The sequence below is a fragment of the Ptychodera flava genome, chromosome 3 (assembly GCF_041260155.1).
Source record: "Ptychodera flava strain L36383 chromosome 3, AS_Pfla_20210202, whole genome shotgun sequence".
NCBI classification, from domain to species: domain Eukaryota; kingdom Metazoa; phylum Hemichordata; class Enteropneusta; family Ptychoderidae; genus Ptychodera; species Ptychodera flava.
The window spans coordinates 46635712-46653769 of record NC_091930.1 but is presented as its reverse complement, the minus strand read 5'-3'; the positions used below and the strand labels follow the sequence as shown (position 1 = coordinate 46653769).

Below are 18058 nucleotides of genomic sequence, written 5' to 3'. Positions count from 1 at the left end.
TTCCTATTTATTATGAAGATAGGACACTGTCAAAATTCCCATGCAAATGATATTTACCAAAATGAAGGCTTTTGATAAATATAATAAGAGAAGGAAACCGATGCAACTCTCATTTATCATAAATATGACTGGAGTTCACAGACTTCAGTATTGATACCTTACCTTGTCTGAATAACAATTGCTGACTGCAACGTACCACCATCTCTCTCGTACTGACTTAAAACTCCTGCCGCCCTTGCAGTCGTAGATCTCCCCATCCTCGCTGAGATCATACAATTCATCACTTGCGTCTACATTTTTCTTGGCACAACCTGACCATGGATATTTGTCTGTCAGGTTTATAATCTGGTTGTTTTCAATTTTCAAGACAGACTCTTTCTCAATGCAGTTCTGTCGTGATGAAAAAGAATGCATAAAAACAATAGAATTAATCAGATTAGTTTGTGGACAATAAACATTCACGTTCTCTGTGGGTAAATCCAACTGACTGTACTAATGTGTTGGACTAATTGGTGTTTTTCTTGCTTTTTTCATGTATTTTACCGGATACAGATTTTAGTTGTTCTACCCAGTACATGTGTAAAGGCCTATCCTTGACTGTGAATGCAATTGTATAGTAAAGAGTGAATAGCAAACGTTAACATGTACAGTACAGATCTTTGAGGTAACTTTTGCTTTCAGTTTCTCCTAACGCAAGACTAATGTCAGGTTATCTCGCTTGATTTCAAAAGTTAAAAGAAACTGTTAATTTGCATAAGAAGAATTCCCAATTAGCTGAGCCTGACATGCAAAATGACAGTCCATACTACAGATGACAATGACACTCAGCTTACGTGATCAGTACAACCTGTAATGTAAAAACATTGATTTCAGGGAAAATTTCACTTTTTTACCTGACTTACAAAATCTTATAACTACAATCCGTGTGAAAGACTTAATAACAACAGATCCTATTGTTTTACTGGTAAGTCCGTCATAAATTGCAATCCCAGTGAAAATGTCACAAACATTAAAATGCTTATATAAAATCCCACTGAAAATTTATGATTCTGCAGTTGACAAAGTATGACAAAATACAGAGAATTACATTCAACTTTTTACGACCATGGTCTGGCCTCAAAAACATGTGTTAGTGGAGCTGTTTACAACTTATACAAGGAATTGTACAGAAGAGGTTAAATTCTGAAAGCAGCTCTCTAAACTGATTTTTTAAAATCTGAATCCCTGTATGCTCTTATGCAGGATTTCCTGTTTTATTTTGTCATTTTTAATAAGTCAATATAAATCTACAGAGATCATTTGTCTGTGCAGTGTTTTCTAAACAAAACAACAATCACAGCTCTTGTGCTGTGCTGAAATCATTTACGACAATGCCTGATAACACAGGTCACCCCACAACTTGATGACAAAGAAAAATGCCATAACCATGACGACACTTACAGTATCTGTTTTGTAGACTGCTTCCCATTGATCTGGCTCATCGTAGTACAGTAAGATATTTTCAACTTCGTACGTCTGGAAAATAGAAAAAAATAAATTTTAAAGTAAATTATCTATAACATTACGGCCATTCTCTGAGGGAACTTGGCAGGAAGTTGGAAGCAAATAAAAGTTAGAATATTTTATGGTTGTGGAATAGGTCACTTTCATGCCCTCTAAGTGACCTTACATCCTGGTATTTTAGTTTTTATAGTATGGGACCTGTAAACGTTCCCTTTTCTCCTTTTGGTAAAAGAGAAAATTAATCTTTTGTTCTGATATGAAATAATTTTTTTGTTCTGAGATGAGTTACAGTAAGCATGCTGACTAGTAACAAAGACAAAAGGCAGGGTTTGAAATCAAACTGACACACTCAAACTGGCAAAAGTGCCAGGGTGTGAATTTAAGGTCATACAGAGGTCACCCTGTCCTCCTATTCAGTGGCTGTACTTGTATTTAGCGTTTGGGAAGTTTCACCAACTCATGAGCACATGATGGTACACACGACAGCAAATGCGTGGTAACAAATGGCAAAACAGTAACACACATACACTGACACCATTAACTAAATTAAGGCACTTGAAATGAGGACAATGGACCCTGGCAATGTACAGCATCTTGCCGTAATAACCAGTTTCTGACTTTTTTACAAGTTCTAAATAGTGACAATCAACATTATACTGATAGACATAACTTTCTGAGCTGCTGAACATTGGTCATACCGGTATATACTGGGTTGTACCATAGACCCTAGAAAAGTGTCTAGGATTGTATATACACTGGCGTAACCTGTACAATAGACTATTGCCAGAAACTTTTAAATATTTGTAGCAATTATGGCAATATTCATGATATTGTTTTCAATACAGAGAAAACTGTATGTATGTGTATAACTTTCAAGCGATGTGTGATTGAGCATATTCCGGCTGTTTATCTCAATGGAGTTAAACTGCGATTTGTTGAAAAGAAAAAAAACCTCGGCTATCTGTTGACAAATACCTTCAGTGACAATTCTGATATCAAGTGTCAGAGGAGATTTTTTTTATCTCTGCTAATATGCTTTTGAAAAAATTTTCTCTGTGTTCTCTCGGTGTTAAGTGTAAACTATTTAAAGCATATTGCTATCAATTGTATGGTGGTAACTTACGGGTAAGCTATAATAAAAGCGCCCTGAAACAATTGAAAGTTGCTTACAATAATGTGGTCGCATTTTTCTGCAATATGTCAGACGCAGCAGCGCTAGTACTATGTTTGTATGTAATAGGATTGACACTTTTGATGCTTTCCTTAGAAAGCAAATCAACAGTTGATGGAAAGGATTTCTATGAGTGAAAACTTAATTATATGTGATTTGAGGAGAAGATGAATAAATTCAGTCTTCTAATCTGAGTTTCTCTGTACAGAAACATATCTTCATGGTCTAACCCATACAAGAATTTTTTTATGTTACCATTTTTGTATCTTTTTTTTCTCCCAATCCTGTAATGATCTATATATATATGGACATGCTCATTGTCCGAAATAAAGAATTAATAAATAAAGAATTAATAAAATAAAGAATTAATAAAAAATTATGAATAATTTATCTCCACAACAAACATTACACCTCTAAGATATGCCTGAGTAGATGTATTAGTTCAACTGGATGGGATTGACAAAGATGTACTGAATGGCTTCTTTTTTTTTGAGACACCAAACTGAAATATATTGTGCCAATGTTTTTCTATACTATAGTATCCCTACAGGCTTTGTTATTGCAGGATTAGTGTATTGTCTTTTCCACATAGTAATAGTAGTCCTAGTACTGCCCCGTAACGCTTGACAGTTATGTCACCTTCTGTGTCACTAGTCTTGTAAATAACACCCTTCAAGTGACAGGTCCCTTGAAGTGGACAATAGTTAAAGGCCTTTTTGGCTATCCCTGGGATAGCCTTTGTTTTAGTCTCTAAGAGGATTATGGAGATGAGATAGCCTTTTGTTTTCCATTGAAATTGTAATCTTGTGGGTAAATTTTCTGATGAGACAATCTGGCGCCAAACGCAGGCCTTTAACCTGACATTTGACAGCCCTGTTGTGCATGATTGTCCTACGGTTTGTCTGTTCTTTTGGCCTAACCAACTGTAGTAAAGTAACAGCTCTAGTAGTTTGATTATTTTAATATTTTAAAAGCAGTAATGTACCCCTTCGCTTATATTATAGTATTGGCAATGACAGTGACTTTATGCCGGGGGGTGGGGTGGGGATGGGGTGTAGAAAACATGTGAGGCCACAATGCTAGATACATGTCATTGAATGTACATAATCTAATCAGTAATGATCAGGGATGTAGCAAATAGCCGGCAGCTGGCAAAAACAACCGGCTGTACGCTAAAATTTGCCGGCTGTGAAAATTAAGTTTTAGCTAAAAATCACGAAATTTTGCACAAACTCAATGTGCACATACACTACCGGTACTTGTAACCACCTGTGATTTTATTTTTGCCACCTGTAACCAAAATGTTCTACACCCCTGAATACATGTAATTGGAGGGGTGGTGGGGGTCGACATTAAAAAATTCAGTTGCATTGGCAAAGCTATAGTATAATAATTTATACATGTATATTGCCCTACAATTGCTCTCTGATAGTTAATGTTCATTTAAATTATACAAACCGTCAAATTACATGCATTGTGACATGATCTAATTGATTGTGGTGGAAGGACTGTGTTAAAAGTGCAGAGTTGAATGAGTGACAAATTCACTAACAATTCCAAACTGGTTCTCGTACATGTTATACTGACTCCTTGCTTGAAAACAAAACACCTTACACCAGGTGACCAGATTACACAATTACATACTGTACACAGTGTTTTTTTATAAGGACTGGCAACTTACATGTATGCAGTGAATGTGTTTGGTACTGTCATACCATTTTTACGTCCCCTTAGAGAATATACTGTATGTATTATGTCATTTTCTTCACAAAGACTCAGTCAACAGCCCAAGTTTCTGAGTCTGTGTATGTATGTACTAATGTATGACCTACATGCACTGTACAGATGTGCATTTTACAACATGTGTGAAAGCTGGTGGAAATGTTTGAAGTACTGCCTATGCAGGAATTAGCTTTAGCCGGAACATGGCAGTAAACGTAGCATACAGACCCTACACTGCTGGAACCATAGAAGTATTTTAGACGGATATCTATTACCTCCATGCCGGAACATACAAGATTCAGTTGACGTCACTGGTATCTATAAAGACCACGTCACTCCTCACTGCATTGAATGTACACAATACATCTCCTGAACAGCTATTGTTATCACACTACAAAGGAATGCTCAACTGCCCGAAGAAAATTGGCAATTTCCCTTTTTCCTTGTGAAATATTCCGATCATTCCCACAGGCCACAGATATCCCAGAAATATAGCAAATATTCTTAACTTTGACCATGCAAGTCTTGAAGTGGTTAGAATTTGTCATGATTCACTGAATTTCGACAGGGACTGTAACTCAGAATAGATCTTGATGATATTAGCTTTTACACTATAAAGCCACAGTCCTGAATCTCTGGTTCTTGCATTAGTGTTTGAGGAGACACAATTGACTATTTATGTGTGCTAGCTCTTTGTTTGCCTTGGAAAGTTCATTCCGTTAACCCTTTGAGTGCTGTAATTTTTCCCACCAAAATTTTTGTGCAACATTTTACCAATTTGTATGAATTTTTCTGTAAATTTTTTGATAATTTTTGACAAAGCAAACATCACACTTGTTACAGTTTTTCATCAAAATTTTGGCAAAATCTGAAAAAATTTGACTGGGGTACATTTTATAAAGGCGACAAAATTGACTTTGGCACTCAAAGGGTTAATCAGTTCGTTCAGGCATAAAAGCTGATATAAAACTGCTTCTCATCAGAAATTTCTAGTTGAAAATCTGACTTCATATAAAAGCCTCTGGTGGAGGGGCTGTGCATCACACAACACAACGAACCAAGCACTGTCGAAAAATAGCAACATGTGTTCAGGATATAATCCTCCATAATTCTTGACATATGCTGAAGGCATTAAAGTGTTTGTATCCGGGTCTGACTTGACAGTTTCACTGCATTCCAATTGCACAAAGCTGAGATGCTTGTCTTCATGAAGAACGCCATGTGAATAGCGATGAATGAAGTACGGCATATCTGCTTTCACTTTGCCAATACTTATGTGTTCATGCCATGCAAATGATTAGTTTCAACTGAAAATATCAACCAAACAGCTTCCAAATAATCCCATGTACATCCATCAGACTACTGTCAATGTTACAAGAACAACCAGAGTCCAACTCATGAATATGTAAAGCAATTCCTGCATTTTCTGAAGCCCTTCTCTCCCAGCAGGGATGTAGAAAATAGCCAGCTGCCAGCAAAGACAACTAGCTATCAGCTAAAATTAAATAAATCACATAAAATTTGCTGGTTGTGAAAACACAAGTTCTATGAAAAATACAAATTTTGCATGAAAATAAATGTCCCCACACTCTTGTTACCGCCTACAACATTGAAAAACTTATTTTTGCTACCTGTGACCATAATTTCTACATCCCTATCCTGTTGTGATATGGAACATGTGCAAATGTCAAAGGATAGGTACATACAAGTGTACACATACAGAATACCGTGTCAATGGCAAAAGAGAAACCATCAGATTTTACGAGGCAATAGTAGGTGAATCACAGTCCATCTACAGATGTGTACATCTTCATCTATGACCTCCAACCCTTATTACACCATTTAGTCTGACCCAATTGACTTGTTTTCTGTGGCAAAGATGGACCTCTACACAAGAAAGGGGGGCAGGGTTATGGCATGTGAAAACGATGTCATGAAGTAGTTCTTGTACTGTGTAGTCCACTTTCACCTAAACTTTCAGATACAAATACACACAATACATAGATTCACTCCGTGGTACACATTCAACAGGTGGCGCAGCAAATGATATTTCATTATTTGAAACGTTTGTTTGCTGTGAGAATTTAAGTGACTGTGTAATCCAGATCATGTTGTTTCAGGAGAAGTGACCACCCTTATACCCGGTATGTCTCACAGTGCTCTCACTAAGGTTTTGAGCAGGTGAGCAATTTACAATGTAGGCTTTGATGCCTGAAGGGCATGACGGTCACAGAGGCAGCTATGTTGTGTCTTCTCAATAGATGCTAATTTATCGAGTTACCTCAATTGGTCACATGATAACAATGTACCCTAAATGCATATGTGTACCATGTCTTGGTAGAAACAAGTGCCAAAACTGAAAAGGCGGAAGTAAAATAGGCACTGAGGTCACATCTTTCGCCCCGAGTATTGATGTTTATTGTTACCTGAACCAATACTGATTAAAAGGACTAAAAGTAAAGTTGCACACAACGCAAAATTCCACTGCAAGAGCAGTTGGAGAGACTGCGCAATATGCAAATCAGTCTTAGCTGGAACGCTGATGTCACATAGAGGAGATGTATTACTCATATACAGTACAACAGAGTACATGTTTAATTCCAACACACGGCAGTCCAGTGTGATCTGACAATACTACAGTGCATCTAGAAATACCTCATACCAAGCGAAATGTTGCCATAGATACGTGGAGATGGACAAACACTCATGTTTGATCTCAAAGATGCAAACAATGTTGAGTATTTACACTGAAGAGTACAAGCTTTTAGTGACAAATTTTTATGCATGTCGAAAATTGTGATTGTCATTCGTAACTTTTACAAGATGATCTTCTAAATTATTGTGACATGAAAATATTGACATAAGGTTTGCAAGTGGATCACAGGCGTTTTTTGTGGACAATGATTTTTCAGATATCGGTACGTGTATTTTGACAGTTTCCTTTTCTAGTACTGACGCAAGATTCCTCTATAAATGAAGTCTGCATACCAGTACATGGGTACAGTTGCTATTACACTACATGAGGGACATGGCAGATCAAATCAATGAGATTCAGGGTCTGATATTTTGCCTGGCAAATAATCACATTGTCACAAGTCTGAGGAACACAAATATGCATTAATCTGACCTATGTCATCACTGCTATTCTAAGCAAAGACGCAGGCAATCTGATCAAACAATTTTCTGTCACAAATTAGCCAGAATCAGCTCCAATGAGGACCTGGCTGATTTGAACTGTAATCTTAACAACATAGCTTTGCCTAAACAAATCAAATGTGAAGGCACTTTCAGTGTGGCAAAAATTCTTTTGTAGTGAACCTTCCCCTTAGAGTACGTAACATGTGCAATTGTGAGTTGTGAACATATTCCCCAACATATTCTTACACTCTTGTACACCACATGTTCATTTCCATTTTGACATTCATTAACCTGCATTGAGAATCACTGATTCAGTAACCCTTTGAGAAATTTGGCTTTCACTGTCTCTAATAAATGCTTATACTTACATATATACATTTGATGTGTTTTATTTTGGTTTCACTTATGAACAAATGTCTTGTACATGCAGTCCCTGCACAGATAAATACATGTAAAATGTAGGTAACTCTGATAAAGTCTTGGATTTTCTTGGATTTCGTAGTTCATTTATGATGCACTTTGTAAGAAAAAATATTGGCACTTACATGTATCTCTTGATGACGTACATGTATTTATAAAAGTATAGATACATGTATGTATGTATGTATGTCACTGTAAGTGTACATCATGTACACCTGTATGTATATGAGTTGGACATTCTTGCACCATAGACAGCAGTCTTGCTTCTACTGGCTATGATAACACTGTACAGTTGTATCTATTCCTATGCTTTGTTATATTGTGCTAAGGTGTGTAGCTCCAGTATCTTCAAACGGTCAGAGTTTTTGTGACTTGGTTCTGAGGTACATTTTATGGATCTCGTATGACTTAGCATTGTACAAATTTCCACCAGAGATAATAAAAAGTTATAACCAATTCTTTTCAATCTTACACACTGTGACATTTCAATTTTGTAGACCTTTTGACTTTATTTTGTTCATTGAACACAAACAACTGCACATGCGCAGATGTGACGATCGACTTGCATTCCTTCAGCAGGTTGAAGCTTTGTATTGACTTCAATACCTGGCACCGACAATGGATCTATTTTACACTGAGCTGCCACAGATAATGCCTTCACACTAATGTCTTGATACGGTTCACTGAACACTCACTGAATTTAATTTACAAAACAGACTTGACAGCTGCTTATAGTAAGTGTAAACATTTCAAGATCGCTATGTTTTTAATTTTCAATAACTATACGATGTTCTCTCAACATAAGAATCACACACAGCACTTCATGCCTGCTAAGGGTATCTAATGAATGCAGAGTGTACACTCAGTTCGTACTGTATGGCTTTGGATTCAGAACTTTGTCAACTCCTGGAAATCAATACAACATAATGTACACTGTACTCATTCCATAAGAATAAGTACAGCAGTCCATGCCTTCTGGTGGTATTGTAAAAATGGAGAGTGTACATCTTTTGTGTAATTTCACTAGCGCTGATCTTTGTCGAATGAAATCAATACTTGATGAATAATATTGGAAGCATACAAATGTACATGTACTTTTCAATGACAGAAATTACTGCTTTTGGTACTACATTTGAATCTGTTTTCGGTTTGTGAATCTTGAATACATTTTTATATTTATAATCTTGAATTCTGTTTTGGTACATGTGTAGGTGAATCTGTGAATTCTGTGTTTGGTACGTAATCTTGAATTCCGTGTTTGGTACATGAATCTTGAATTCTGTTTTTGTACATGAATCTTGAATTCTGTTTCTGGTATCATGAAACTTGGAATTCTGTATTTAGTTCATGGAACTTTGATACTGTTTTTATTACACAATTCTAAAACTGTTTTGGTTCATGAGACTTGAATTCTGTTTATGGTCACGGATTAAGATGATGATTTACACAGAGTATTTATAGTACACATCCCACTTTATTGTCACTGTCTATGATGTAACACCATACAGTTGATGTATTACCACACTATCTGTAGCCACTATAAAGTGATGAAATCTTCCTATCTGTAGAAGGATGTGATACAGTGGAAAGAAAATAAACTACAGTGTGCTTCCAGATTACAAGAGGAACTACATGTAAAATGAATGAAGACTGAATGATTTGTTCAGGCTTGTAATCTATTCGATGGATAGAAAAAGGAAGAAATAGGAGTGTCTTTATTTAGAGGTTATAAACGGCAAGCGAGGGTATTTGGTTGCGGATATAAGACCTCTGGGTGAAAATTAGCATATTTGGCGGGAAATAATCACCGAGCGAAGCGAGGTGATTATTTCACCCAAATATGCTAATTTTCACCCCAGAGGTCTTATATCCGCAGCCAAATACCCGAGCGCACCGTTTATAACCTCATTATAATATGCTTAAGTTAAAAACAAGTGGACAATGTCGTTATTTAGGGCCGAAGTTGGAACGAGAGTTCAGGAGCGCCCAGCCTCATACAAACTCTAAAAAAGAACGTTTCAGAACGCGCGCGCGTGCACAGTTGAATTCATAAAATACGGTTACGCAACGCATCGATATTGCGATTAGACATCGAACTTGAAGAATTTTACTTCAAAAAAACGCTCAAAAAACTTTAAAAATTATGTTGTTGTGTAACATAACCTCCACTGCTTACAGAAACTCTTCATTTGTTGGTTCGTCAAGCTGCACTAAACTAAAATTTAACAATCAAAATCAATCTGAAGCCATAGACTTGTTCGACATTACGGCGCGTTGAGCTCTCAAGTTGACGTTCGAAATTTGCGCGAGCTAAAAAATGTTACGCGGCGCGCAGGTCTTCTTGTTGAGAATATAAACCCCGGCTCCAGCCAATCAGATTGCTGGATTCCAGCAAAGCATATTATAATTGATATTTGATCAACGCTATCACCTTTATTTGCTAAAAACCTTGGAAAAATCTTAATTTGCATAATTTATTCAGTCCCCTAAATCAGAACCAATGCCCCCTAAATCGCAGGAGGCAACATTCCCTCCTTGTGAGAGAAAATCTATATGATTTGCTGTGATTGCACATTAACTGTACATGAATAAAGTTTAACAATGACAAAATTATGTGTTCTGTCTCACAGTCAGATGTTTGTCAGTTAAGATGATCATTTCATTACTCTTGTCCTTGGCTTGAGTAATATAATTTTTGTGTAGAAATTCTACCATAATCCAAGATGTTGGACTTTTAGCCATCCCCACTAACAGTACATTACTTTTAGAGTACATTACTTTGTCATGCGTGTATCTAAAGTGTGCATGCAGACTGTGTTCAAGTCACTCTGGGCGACTCAGATTTATTTGATTGTAATAACGCACACATCAATAGCATCATGGAAAATGAACATGAAACTATTAAGGCAATACAATCCATCATTAGTGGTAATTCATCAAACATAAATGTTTCTGTGAAATCACAGAGTTTGCTAGAGTTGCAGGTTACCCGTAAATACAGCTCATTAACATTTTGTACAGTACCGTACATGAAGATTGTTTTTTTTTATCTTACGATTGCAAATTACTTTGAGTACATGTAGGGCTGATATTTGCATTATTTTCCTTCACATTATGGACGACCTTAGGTGCTTAAACTAAAACTTAGTATAATATTAAGGTAGAATGCATGTAGGAAAACTTTTTACAGCCTTAGTTTTTCTAAAATCAAAAATTGTATTTCTCTCCTTCGAGTAAAACACAGAGATGCAATGTACCCTACATGTAGCGGCCATTTTGAATTTCAAACATCAGTATCCCAGTAAATGTTGCGTGATTTGTTCCTCTAGTAGAGCAAAACTTTGCATTCTCAATTTGATACGAGAATGACTGAAAGTTCACGAAGGTAAGTTTGAGAAAAAGTTGAAGCCTTCACTTTTGAGGCAATGTCTGGCCTTAAAAAATTACAGTGCAGTGAATCAGTGATCATTTTAATGCTTTGCTTTGTCTCTATGGATTTGTTGGAATTCAGCACTAGGCCCTCAGATAAAACTTTGCAAAGGTCAAAAAGGAGATTGATTTCAGAACATTCACAGATAACATTTTTATGTATGGCATAGTTTTTGCTACATGTACCTAAATCCTATTTGAAAAGCAATTTAGTCAGTTACAAAGGAAGGTCCAAGTTACATATTGATGTAAAAGTCTGGAATTTAACCCTTTCACCCCCAGTTCCCTGTATACAGGTCAACTTACCATAGAAAAAATGGATTTGGGACAAACCATGGTGGTGAAAGGGTTAAATAGGATTGATCAGTACACAAGGACTCTTTTCTGTGATGATCTATCCAATTCACGGCAGAGATAATTAGTTCTTGTTGTGTGTATGCTATAGCCTAGCATCTTTGTCCATTTGTGGTTCACTGAGCAGAAAATACACTTAGAGAACCACAGCAATGTTACTTTGTATTCTGCAGGATTCTAAATTATGCATACATTGACAGCCCCAATTATTTTATGATAGCCCATTCACCATTTGTGGCCCTCGGCTTTGGAATTCTGTATTCCCAAACAGCTGTTTCAGCAACACAGAGCATTTCAAGTGCATGCTCACCCAGGCAAATCACTCGAAACAATATATCTTATGTACCATTTTTCAAATAATTAATTTTTAATTTGTATTTAATTGTCTGTAACTTTCAGAACAATATATTTTCAATGAATTTTGATGCATTTTTTATGACCTTGGATTTTAATCTGTTGTCTCTGTAGAGTGTTTTAATATCTTCTATGTGTATGAAAGCACTTTTGAAAATGACAAGATGTTTCAAAGGTTGTCTATTATTAGTATTAATGTATAAGACTGAAATCAACACAGTGCCTGTATCACTGATTTGATTGATTTGTTTTTCTTGTTTAGCTTCATCTGTTGCTGTCTAATCCTCTTGTTTAAGGCAGAATATGCCTCAGGGACAGATATTTGGACACTCACACTTTTACAATTCTTTTCTGATCTACCACTTGTGGATATCATTTTAAAAGCCCTTACAGTAAGAAAAATGTTCATCGTCTTCGTTTCTCGAAAATATAAAATTGAATTTTCCTCTCAAAGCTAAAACAGGGACGGGGGCCATTTGAATTTTAAATATCGCTAAATGTCAGGTAATTTATTTCTTTAATACAAAACTTTGCACTGTGACCCCAGATTTTATTCCTGATTTAAAGTTTCATAAGGAAAGTTTGAGCAGAAGTTTGGGTCTTTCACTTTGGCGGCATGCTCTACTTTAAACTTAGTAAATTGACATTATGCTGCATGTATGTTGTTTTTGTTTCTGGTTAGTCTCTATGGTAACCAGGTGAGGGTTCACTGATAACCCTGAACAGTTTCAGATACTGTGATTGTGCAAAGAACATTCCATCCATGATGGCAGGACTATATGTGCAAAGTCATTGCTGATGCCATTTTTGCAGTAATTACTCTATGAACTGTCTGTGTACAGTGGATCAGTTGATAACCCTAGACTCATAAATCAACACATGTAATCATCCCTAGGTAAACTGCCTATTTGTGTTTGCATACTGCATAGAAGCTGCAACACACTGTCCACTTATGTGAGTTTCACTGTATGAAGGCCTATGTGTATGACAATTACATGTACTGGCAATGGAGTACAGAAATTGATCGGCTTGTACAGTGTTCTCGACAAAATTACTGTAATCAGGACAGCATAAAATCCCTCACTGTACTAAGGTCATGAACAAATTACACTGTAATGGTTATGAAAATGGTCAATTGAGCTGATACCACAACATGGCTGTGTATATAAAATCCTCAAAACACAATAGTTAAAATTAAAACAAACAAGTCATTCTCGATGACACAGTTTCCGCTGTATTAGCCATTTCTTGGGGGTTGTTAATCCCCGGTTCCTAGTATGACATGCTTGCACTTGCAAAATGCACACATGTGCATCCAGTTACCTGGAAATCATACATGACTCCCTGTGAAGGCTTCCATAAGACATGCATGTACAGGTATGTCATAGTACATGTATATCGATTGTTTTGCGAAACAACTGGACATGCTGAGGAAGCTATAAACATATCACTTGTAGCACTCACTACCTTCTCCCCAGTTATTTTCCCCTAACCTAGTGGAAAATTTGCATATTTCTGCAAGTAATAACTCATTATGCAGAGCCATGCCCCAAAATGCCCATCCAAACTTGGCACTAATCCTGATCCCGGTCCATTTCGCGCCGGGCTTTAACCATTAACTACAACACTGATAGGTGTTGTCATTTCACTGGAAAAGCAAATATAATACATGTAGATATTTTGACTGACAACTTTTTTTCTGGAATTCAAAATATGAAAGTCTAAAGTGATACCGACAGTGACTGGATCTGCAAGGCAGTTGCAGCATTCATACAATGAAAACCCCCCTTTTTGTCGGTAAGTCAATGAAAACCGGACAAAGAACTAAAACCAGGATACAGATAACACAACACGTATATCAACACTGTCATTGGCAATTCATGTCAATAGTTTTTATCAATTTTCTCTCTCTCTCTCTCTTTGTGCACGGTATTGCAAAGCACCAGACTACTCGCATGGCATCCCAACAGAAAATAAATGTACCACAGACTTATCTGCTGTGAGTCATTCAAACAGCATACACCGATGTATTGTACGCTGTGTACAGTTGTGTCTGTATGTTACGGCTTGCCCTCTGTGTTTTAGCTCAAACATTGTATTCCATTGTTTTCAGGTAAACACTGACACGGCAGTTTCCATGTGATGGGAGACGCTGTCTGTATACTGACTGGTTCAAAGTTCATTTTTTCAAAAGTATTTGGCGTTTTGAACCAAGCGAAATAAAGCGGGAAAATCACTAGTTGTGGTACCTCTCTGTTTTTTTCTGAATTTCTAGGTAACAAAGAATAGTTTTCGATTAAACCCAAATACCACACTTTTCATGATGGGGAACCTAGAAACACAAGGTGTCAATGTATTTCCATATGACGTTTCCCTTGATGGAATCGTGTATTTTGCTTCAGTCTGGAATACATCCTGCAATGCTATGTCATAGTATGTGTATTGTTAATATATAACCGTGGACTTGACATCTCTGGGGAACAATTTCTGCGTACCTGTCCTTTCAGAAATCACTGAATGGACTGTATTTTACTCCAGTCTGGAATACATCTTTGTATTCCAGCATTCCTGAGTAAGTTGTTCATATGACCCTGAACTTGGTAACTCAAGGAAACAATTGCTGCGTGCAAGTCATTGCAGAATTCACTGAATAGTGAATCCAACCTTCCTGTTGTATACAGGGGTATTAAGTATCAAGGTTAGATGTCAAAGGTTTGTAAAGGCAAACCTGTGTAGACTTGTATGTGCCTGGGGGGCATCCTTGGGTTCTAGGAGTTGCTGTACATTTGAATGACTGGTGAACAATAGACGGAAACGGATGAACCAAGACTGCTATGGTGGTACAGTACAGTACAGTACAGTACAGTGTGACTGAGGCCTTTCAGTCAGCTACATGTAAGCATGTATTGCAAAAACTGACCAAAACCACTGGATACTGAAATGATATCAATGATAAAATATACCCACTGTCAACTGATATTTTACTGATTACATTGACATTTGTGTGTGCGGGTTTCTCTAGAGAACTACCATTGGGCGCAATTTTGTGAACTTTCTTGATTTTTCAAAGTTTTCTTTATGTTGTTTACATATGACCCACTGAAGCCAACACTTCTAAACAATATGTACTCCCTTCTGGTACATAGGTGAAGCATTACGTCTTCAATAGGACTTCAATTTATTCCAAGCCTTTTCACTGATTTCAGCAAAAACACTTAAGTGGGACTTGCATGTAATGACAGTTCCCAGACACTTCGCACCAAAACCACTTCGCAGCATACCATCTCGTCCCATACCATTTTGCACCAAAACCTCTTCGCCCCAAAAGTCACGTAGCCCAAAACCACTTTGCCCCAACTTATTGCTAACCGTTAAAAGCTGAAAATAATGAAATGACCCTCGAGAAAAACGTTCTTGAGGGTCTATGAAATAACCAACCTCTGCCATTGAAGTTTTAATCACCTTTTTATCATCCAAGGACTGAAATCTTGAAAGTGTACACATTTCAAGAAAATGACATTCGTGCAAATCCGTGCACGGCACCTGAGTTGTAGCATTTTTAAGTTTGCGTTTTTTTTCTAATATACCGTTTATGGTTTCGTGCAAGAATAAATGGTTCATGTTAGCCAAAATATCCTGACACATTAATGCTTCCAAGTTGCAGGTAAAAACAACGTTATGATACATCATGGCATCGTTGTTTTAGGACGAATTGATGGTACCATACTTTTGGCAAAGAGGTTTTAGTACGAGGTGGTACTTGGGGCAAAGTGGCGTTGGACGAGTTAGTACTTGGGACAAGGTGGTTTTGGTACGAAATGGTTTTGGGGCAAGGTTGTGTGGGGCGAACTGGTTTTGGTGCGAAGTGTCTGGACCCCATAATGACTGGGCTGATTATACTTCATCGTACTCATAGACAAATGTTTGGAGGAAGTATGACGACATGTGACCTGTGCAAAACAACAAAACAATCTCATTTTCTATAACTCTTAATGAACCAAACTGTGATATTCGAATTCGCTGAAAAATTATTACAAACAATTCTGGATTATACCTTGACGCGAATTTGTGAACATTTTAACTGCAATTACCAACACACAGGGATTTATTTTGTGACCTTATCTATTTTTTGTACAACTTTACCATGTACATAGCCCTGAATCAAGATAATTTTGTACATCCATGCATCGAGATACATGTAGATGCGAGTCTTGCTTCTACATGTACATCCAACTCCATGATTTATCCGTATGCACCGGATATACTTCCAACCACAGCCTAGGAATGTTCACAGACTAGCAGGCTGGGAGAGAGACAATGTGAGAACTGTGTGCTAACTCCGTGGCTTGCCAGTGCTGTCAACCATAGACCCTCGAGAAAAGTGTTTTTCTCGAGGGTCAATGACTCAACAACGTCTTGACTTTTACAGGCAAAATTGTTACATGTGTAAAACAGCTTCACTACCAAAAGCATGGGATTCATCGCGAGATCTGGGTTTGCAAAGATGTTACCCATTGTAATGACATGAATTTTTTAGACGTGAGCCCTTCGTCACAGCCACAGAGGTAGCAAGTTTCAGGGTCAAAACACACGTCTTTATTGCGTTCGGGAGCTCCTTGGCCGGAATGTTTTTATCGAAATCTGTACACGCGTACACGTCCATATTTATCATCTGATATTTTGTAAACAAGTGATGTCGATTTGGGAACACTCGATCGGACAGGTCACGTCCATGTCGGCCGAATCGACCTTCAAGGGCTTGCTGCAGATCAATACCTCATATAAACATCTGCTGAAATTTTCCAAAGTAGACTGAAAAGCTCATACGACATGGAGTATCGACCGCCATGCCAGGCCCGGGTCAAATGCTTGTGTCATAAACAAACCCTGTACTTACCACAGGATATTCGAAGTGAAATCGCAGTCTTCCTACGTCAGACAGAAAACAAAATCTGGCAAGAAACTCCCAGTCCTGCAAGATGACATAATTAAAAGTGTGAATCTTGCTGCGATCGCGATCGATCGATTGAAATCCACAACTCGTTTGAAATGAAAAGATTTTGTAACGTCGACGGTTCGGTAAAAGAATTCGACCCACACTATATTTTGAACGGATGGTTTTCAGAACGAATTTGCGATAGTCACATGGAATCTGGATATATACTCACAGTCTGTGTCTTTAATGTTCCTGTAACGATCTTCGCTGAGCTGAAACGGACGGAGAAAAGCAGTAAAGCCACAGAAATGTACGTACAAGTCGCCGTCAACCGGACAGCAACCGTCGCCATTTTCACAGTTCGATGGGATTACTGATGATTAGCATATTTAATAGAGCGTCGTGGTCACATGGGCTGTTGCTAGGTAACCACAAATAAATACCCATGTCGCGCACATAAAGGCTGAGTGTCACTCACTTGAGCTCTGGCTATGAGTATGAAAAAGTTGGCACATTTTTGGTGATAGGCCGAAAATCACCGCAATTTATAGGCAACGCATGTGTTATTTATAACTCACAACCATCAATTATCCGACAATGTGGTACGAAGTGATCCAGATCTCCAGCCACTGCGCTGTTATTTATACATTCCCAGCTAGGCTTATGTATCAATCAATACAGACAATACTAGCCCTGCGTACGATGCTGTGTGTTCCGCTATGTGGTGAGCGGGGCTATTAGCTGTAGCGGAACACACAGCATCGTACGCAGGGCTAAGACAATACATGTTTTACTACAACTTACGACCATAAATAAGCCGGAAATATAAAATGTTGCCTGACTTTCAAGTGACAAGTAATCAAGAGTTCTATTCTATGCACACAGCCAATTTTTATTCATCCATTTATTTATTTATTCACTTATTTGTTAATTTATTTATTTATCTATTGTTTGTTTATTTATCTGATGTTACGATCATTTCAAATTAATACAAAATTGGTTTGACAGAGAAATTGATCTTAGTTTGGCAG

At 37.4% G+C, this 18058-nt stretch overlaps 1 protein-coding gene across 6 annotated transcripts in view; it reads right to left on the bottom strand.

Moving 5' to 3' along the window:
• LOC139130140 (transmembrane protein 145-like) overlaps positions 1–17409 on the bottom strand; it is a 31466-nt gene extending 14057 nt beyond the window's left edge. For all 6 annotated transcript variants that reach the window (XR_011551804.1, XR_011551802.1, XR_011551805.1 and 3 more), the window contains exons 1-4: positions 17260–17409; positions 16989–17063; positions 1441–1515; positions 163–390 (exon numbers count right to left, since the gene is read on the bottom strand). Coding sequence is in view for 2 of the 6 variants with exons in the window: in XM_070695865.1 (XP_070551966.1) it covers positions 163–390; positions 1441–1515; positions 16989–17063; positions 17260–17379 (498 nt within the window). In the remaining 4 variants the exon portion in view is untranslated. The remainder of the gene's footprint in view (positions 1–162; positions 391–1440; positions 1516–16988; positions 17064–17259) is intronic.
• Between the last annotated feature and the right edge of the window lie 649 nt (positions 17410–18058).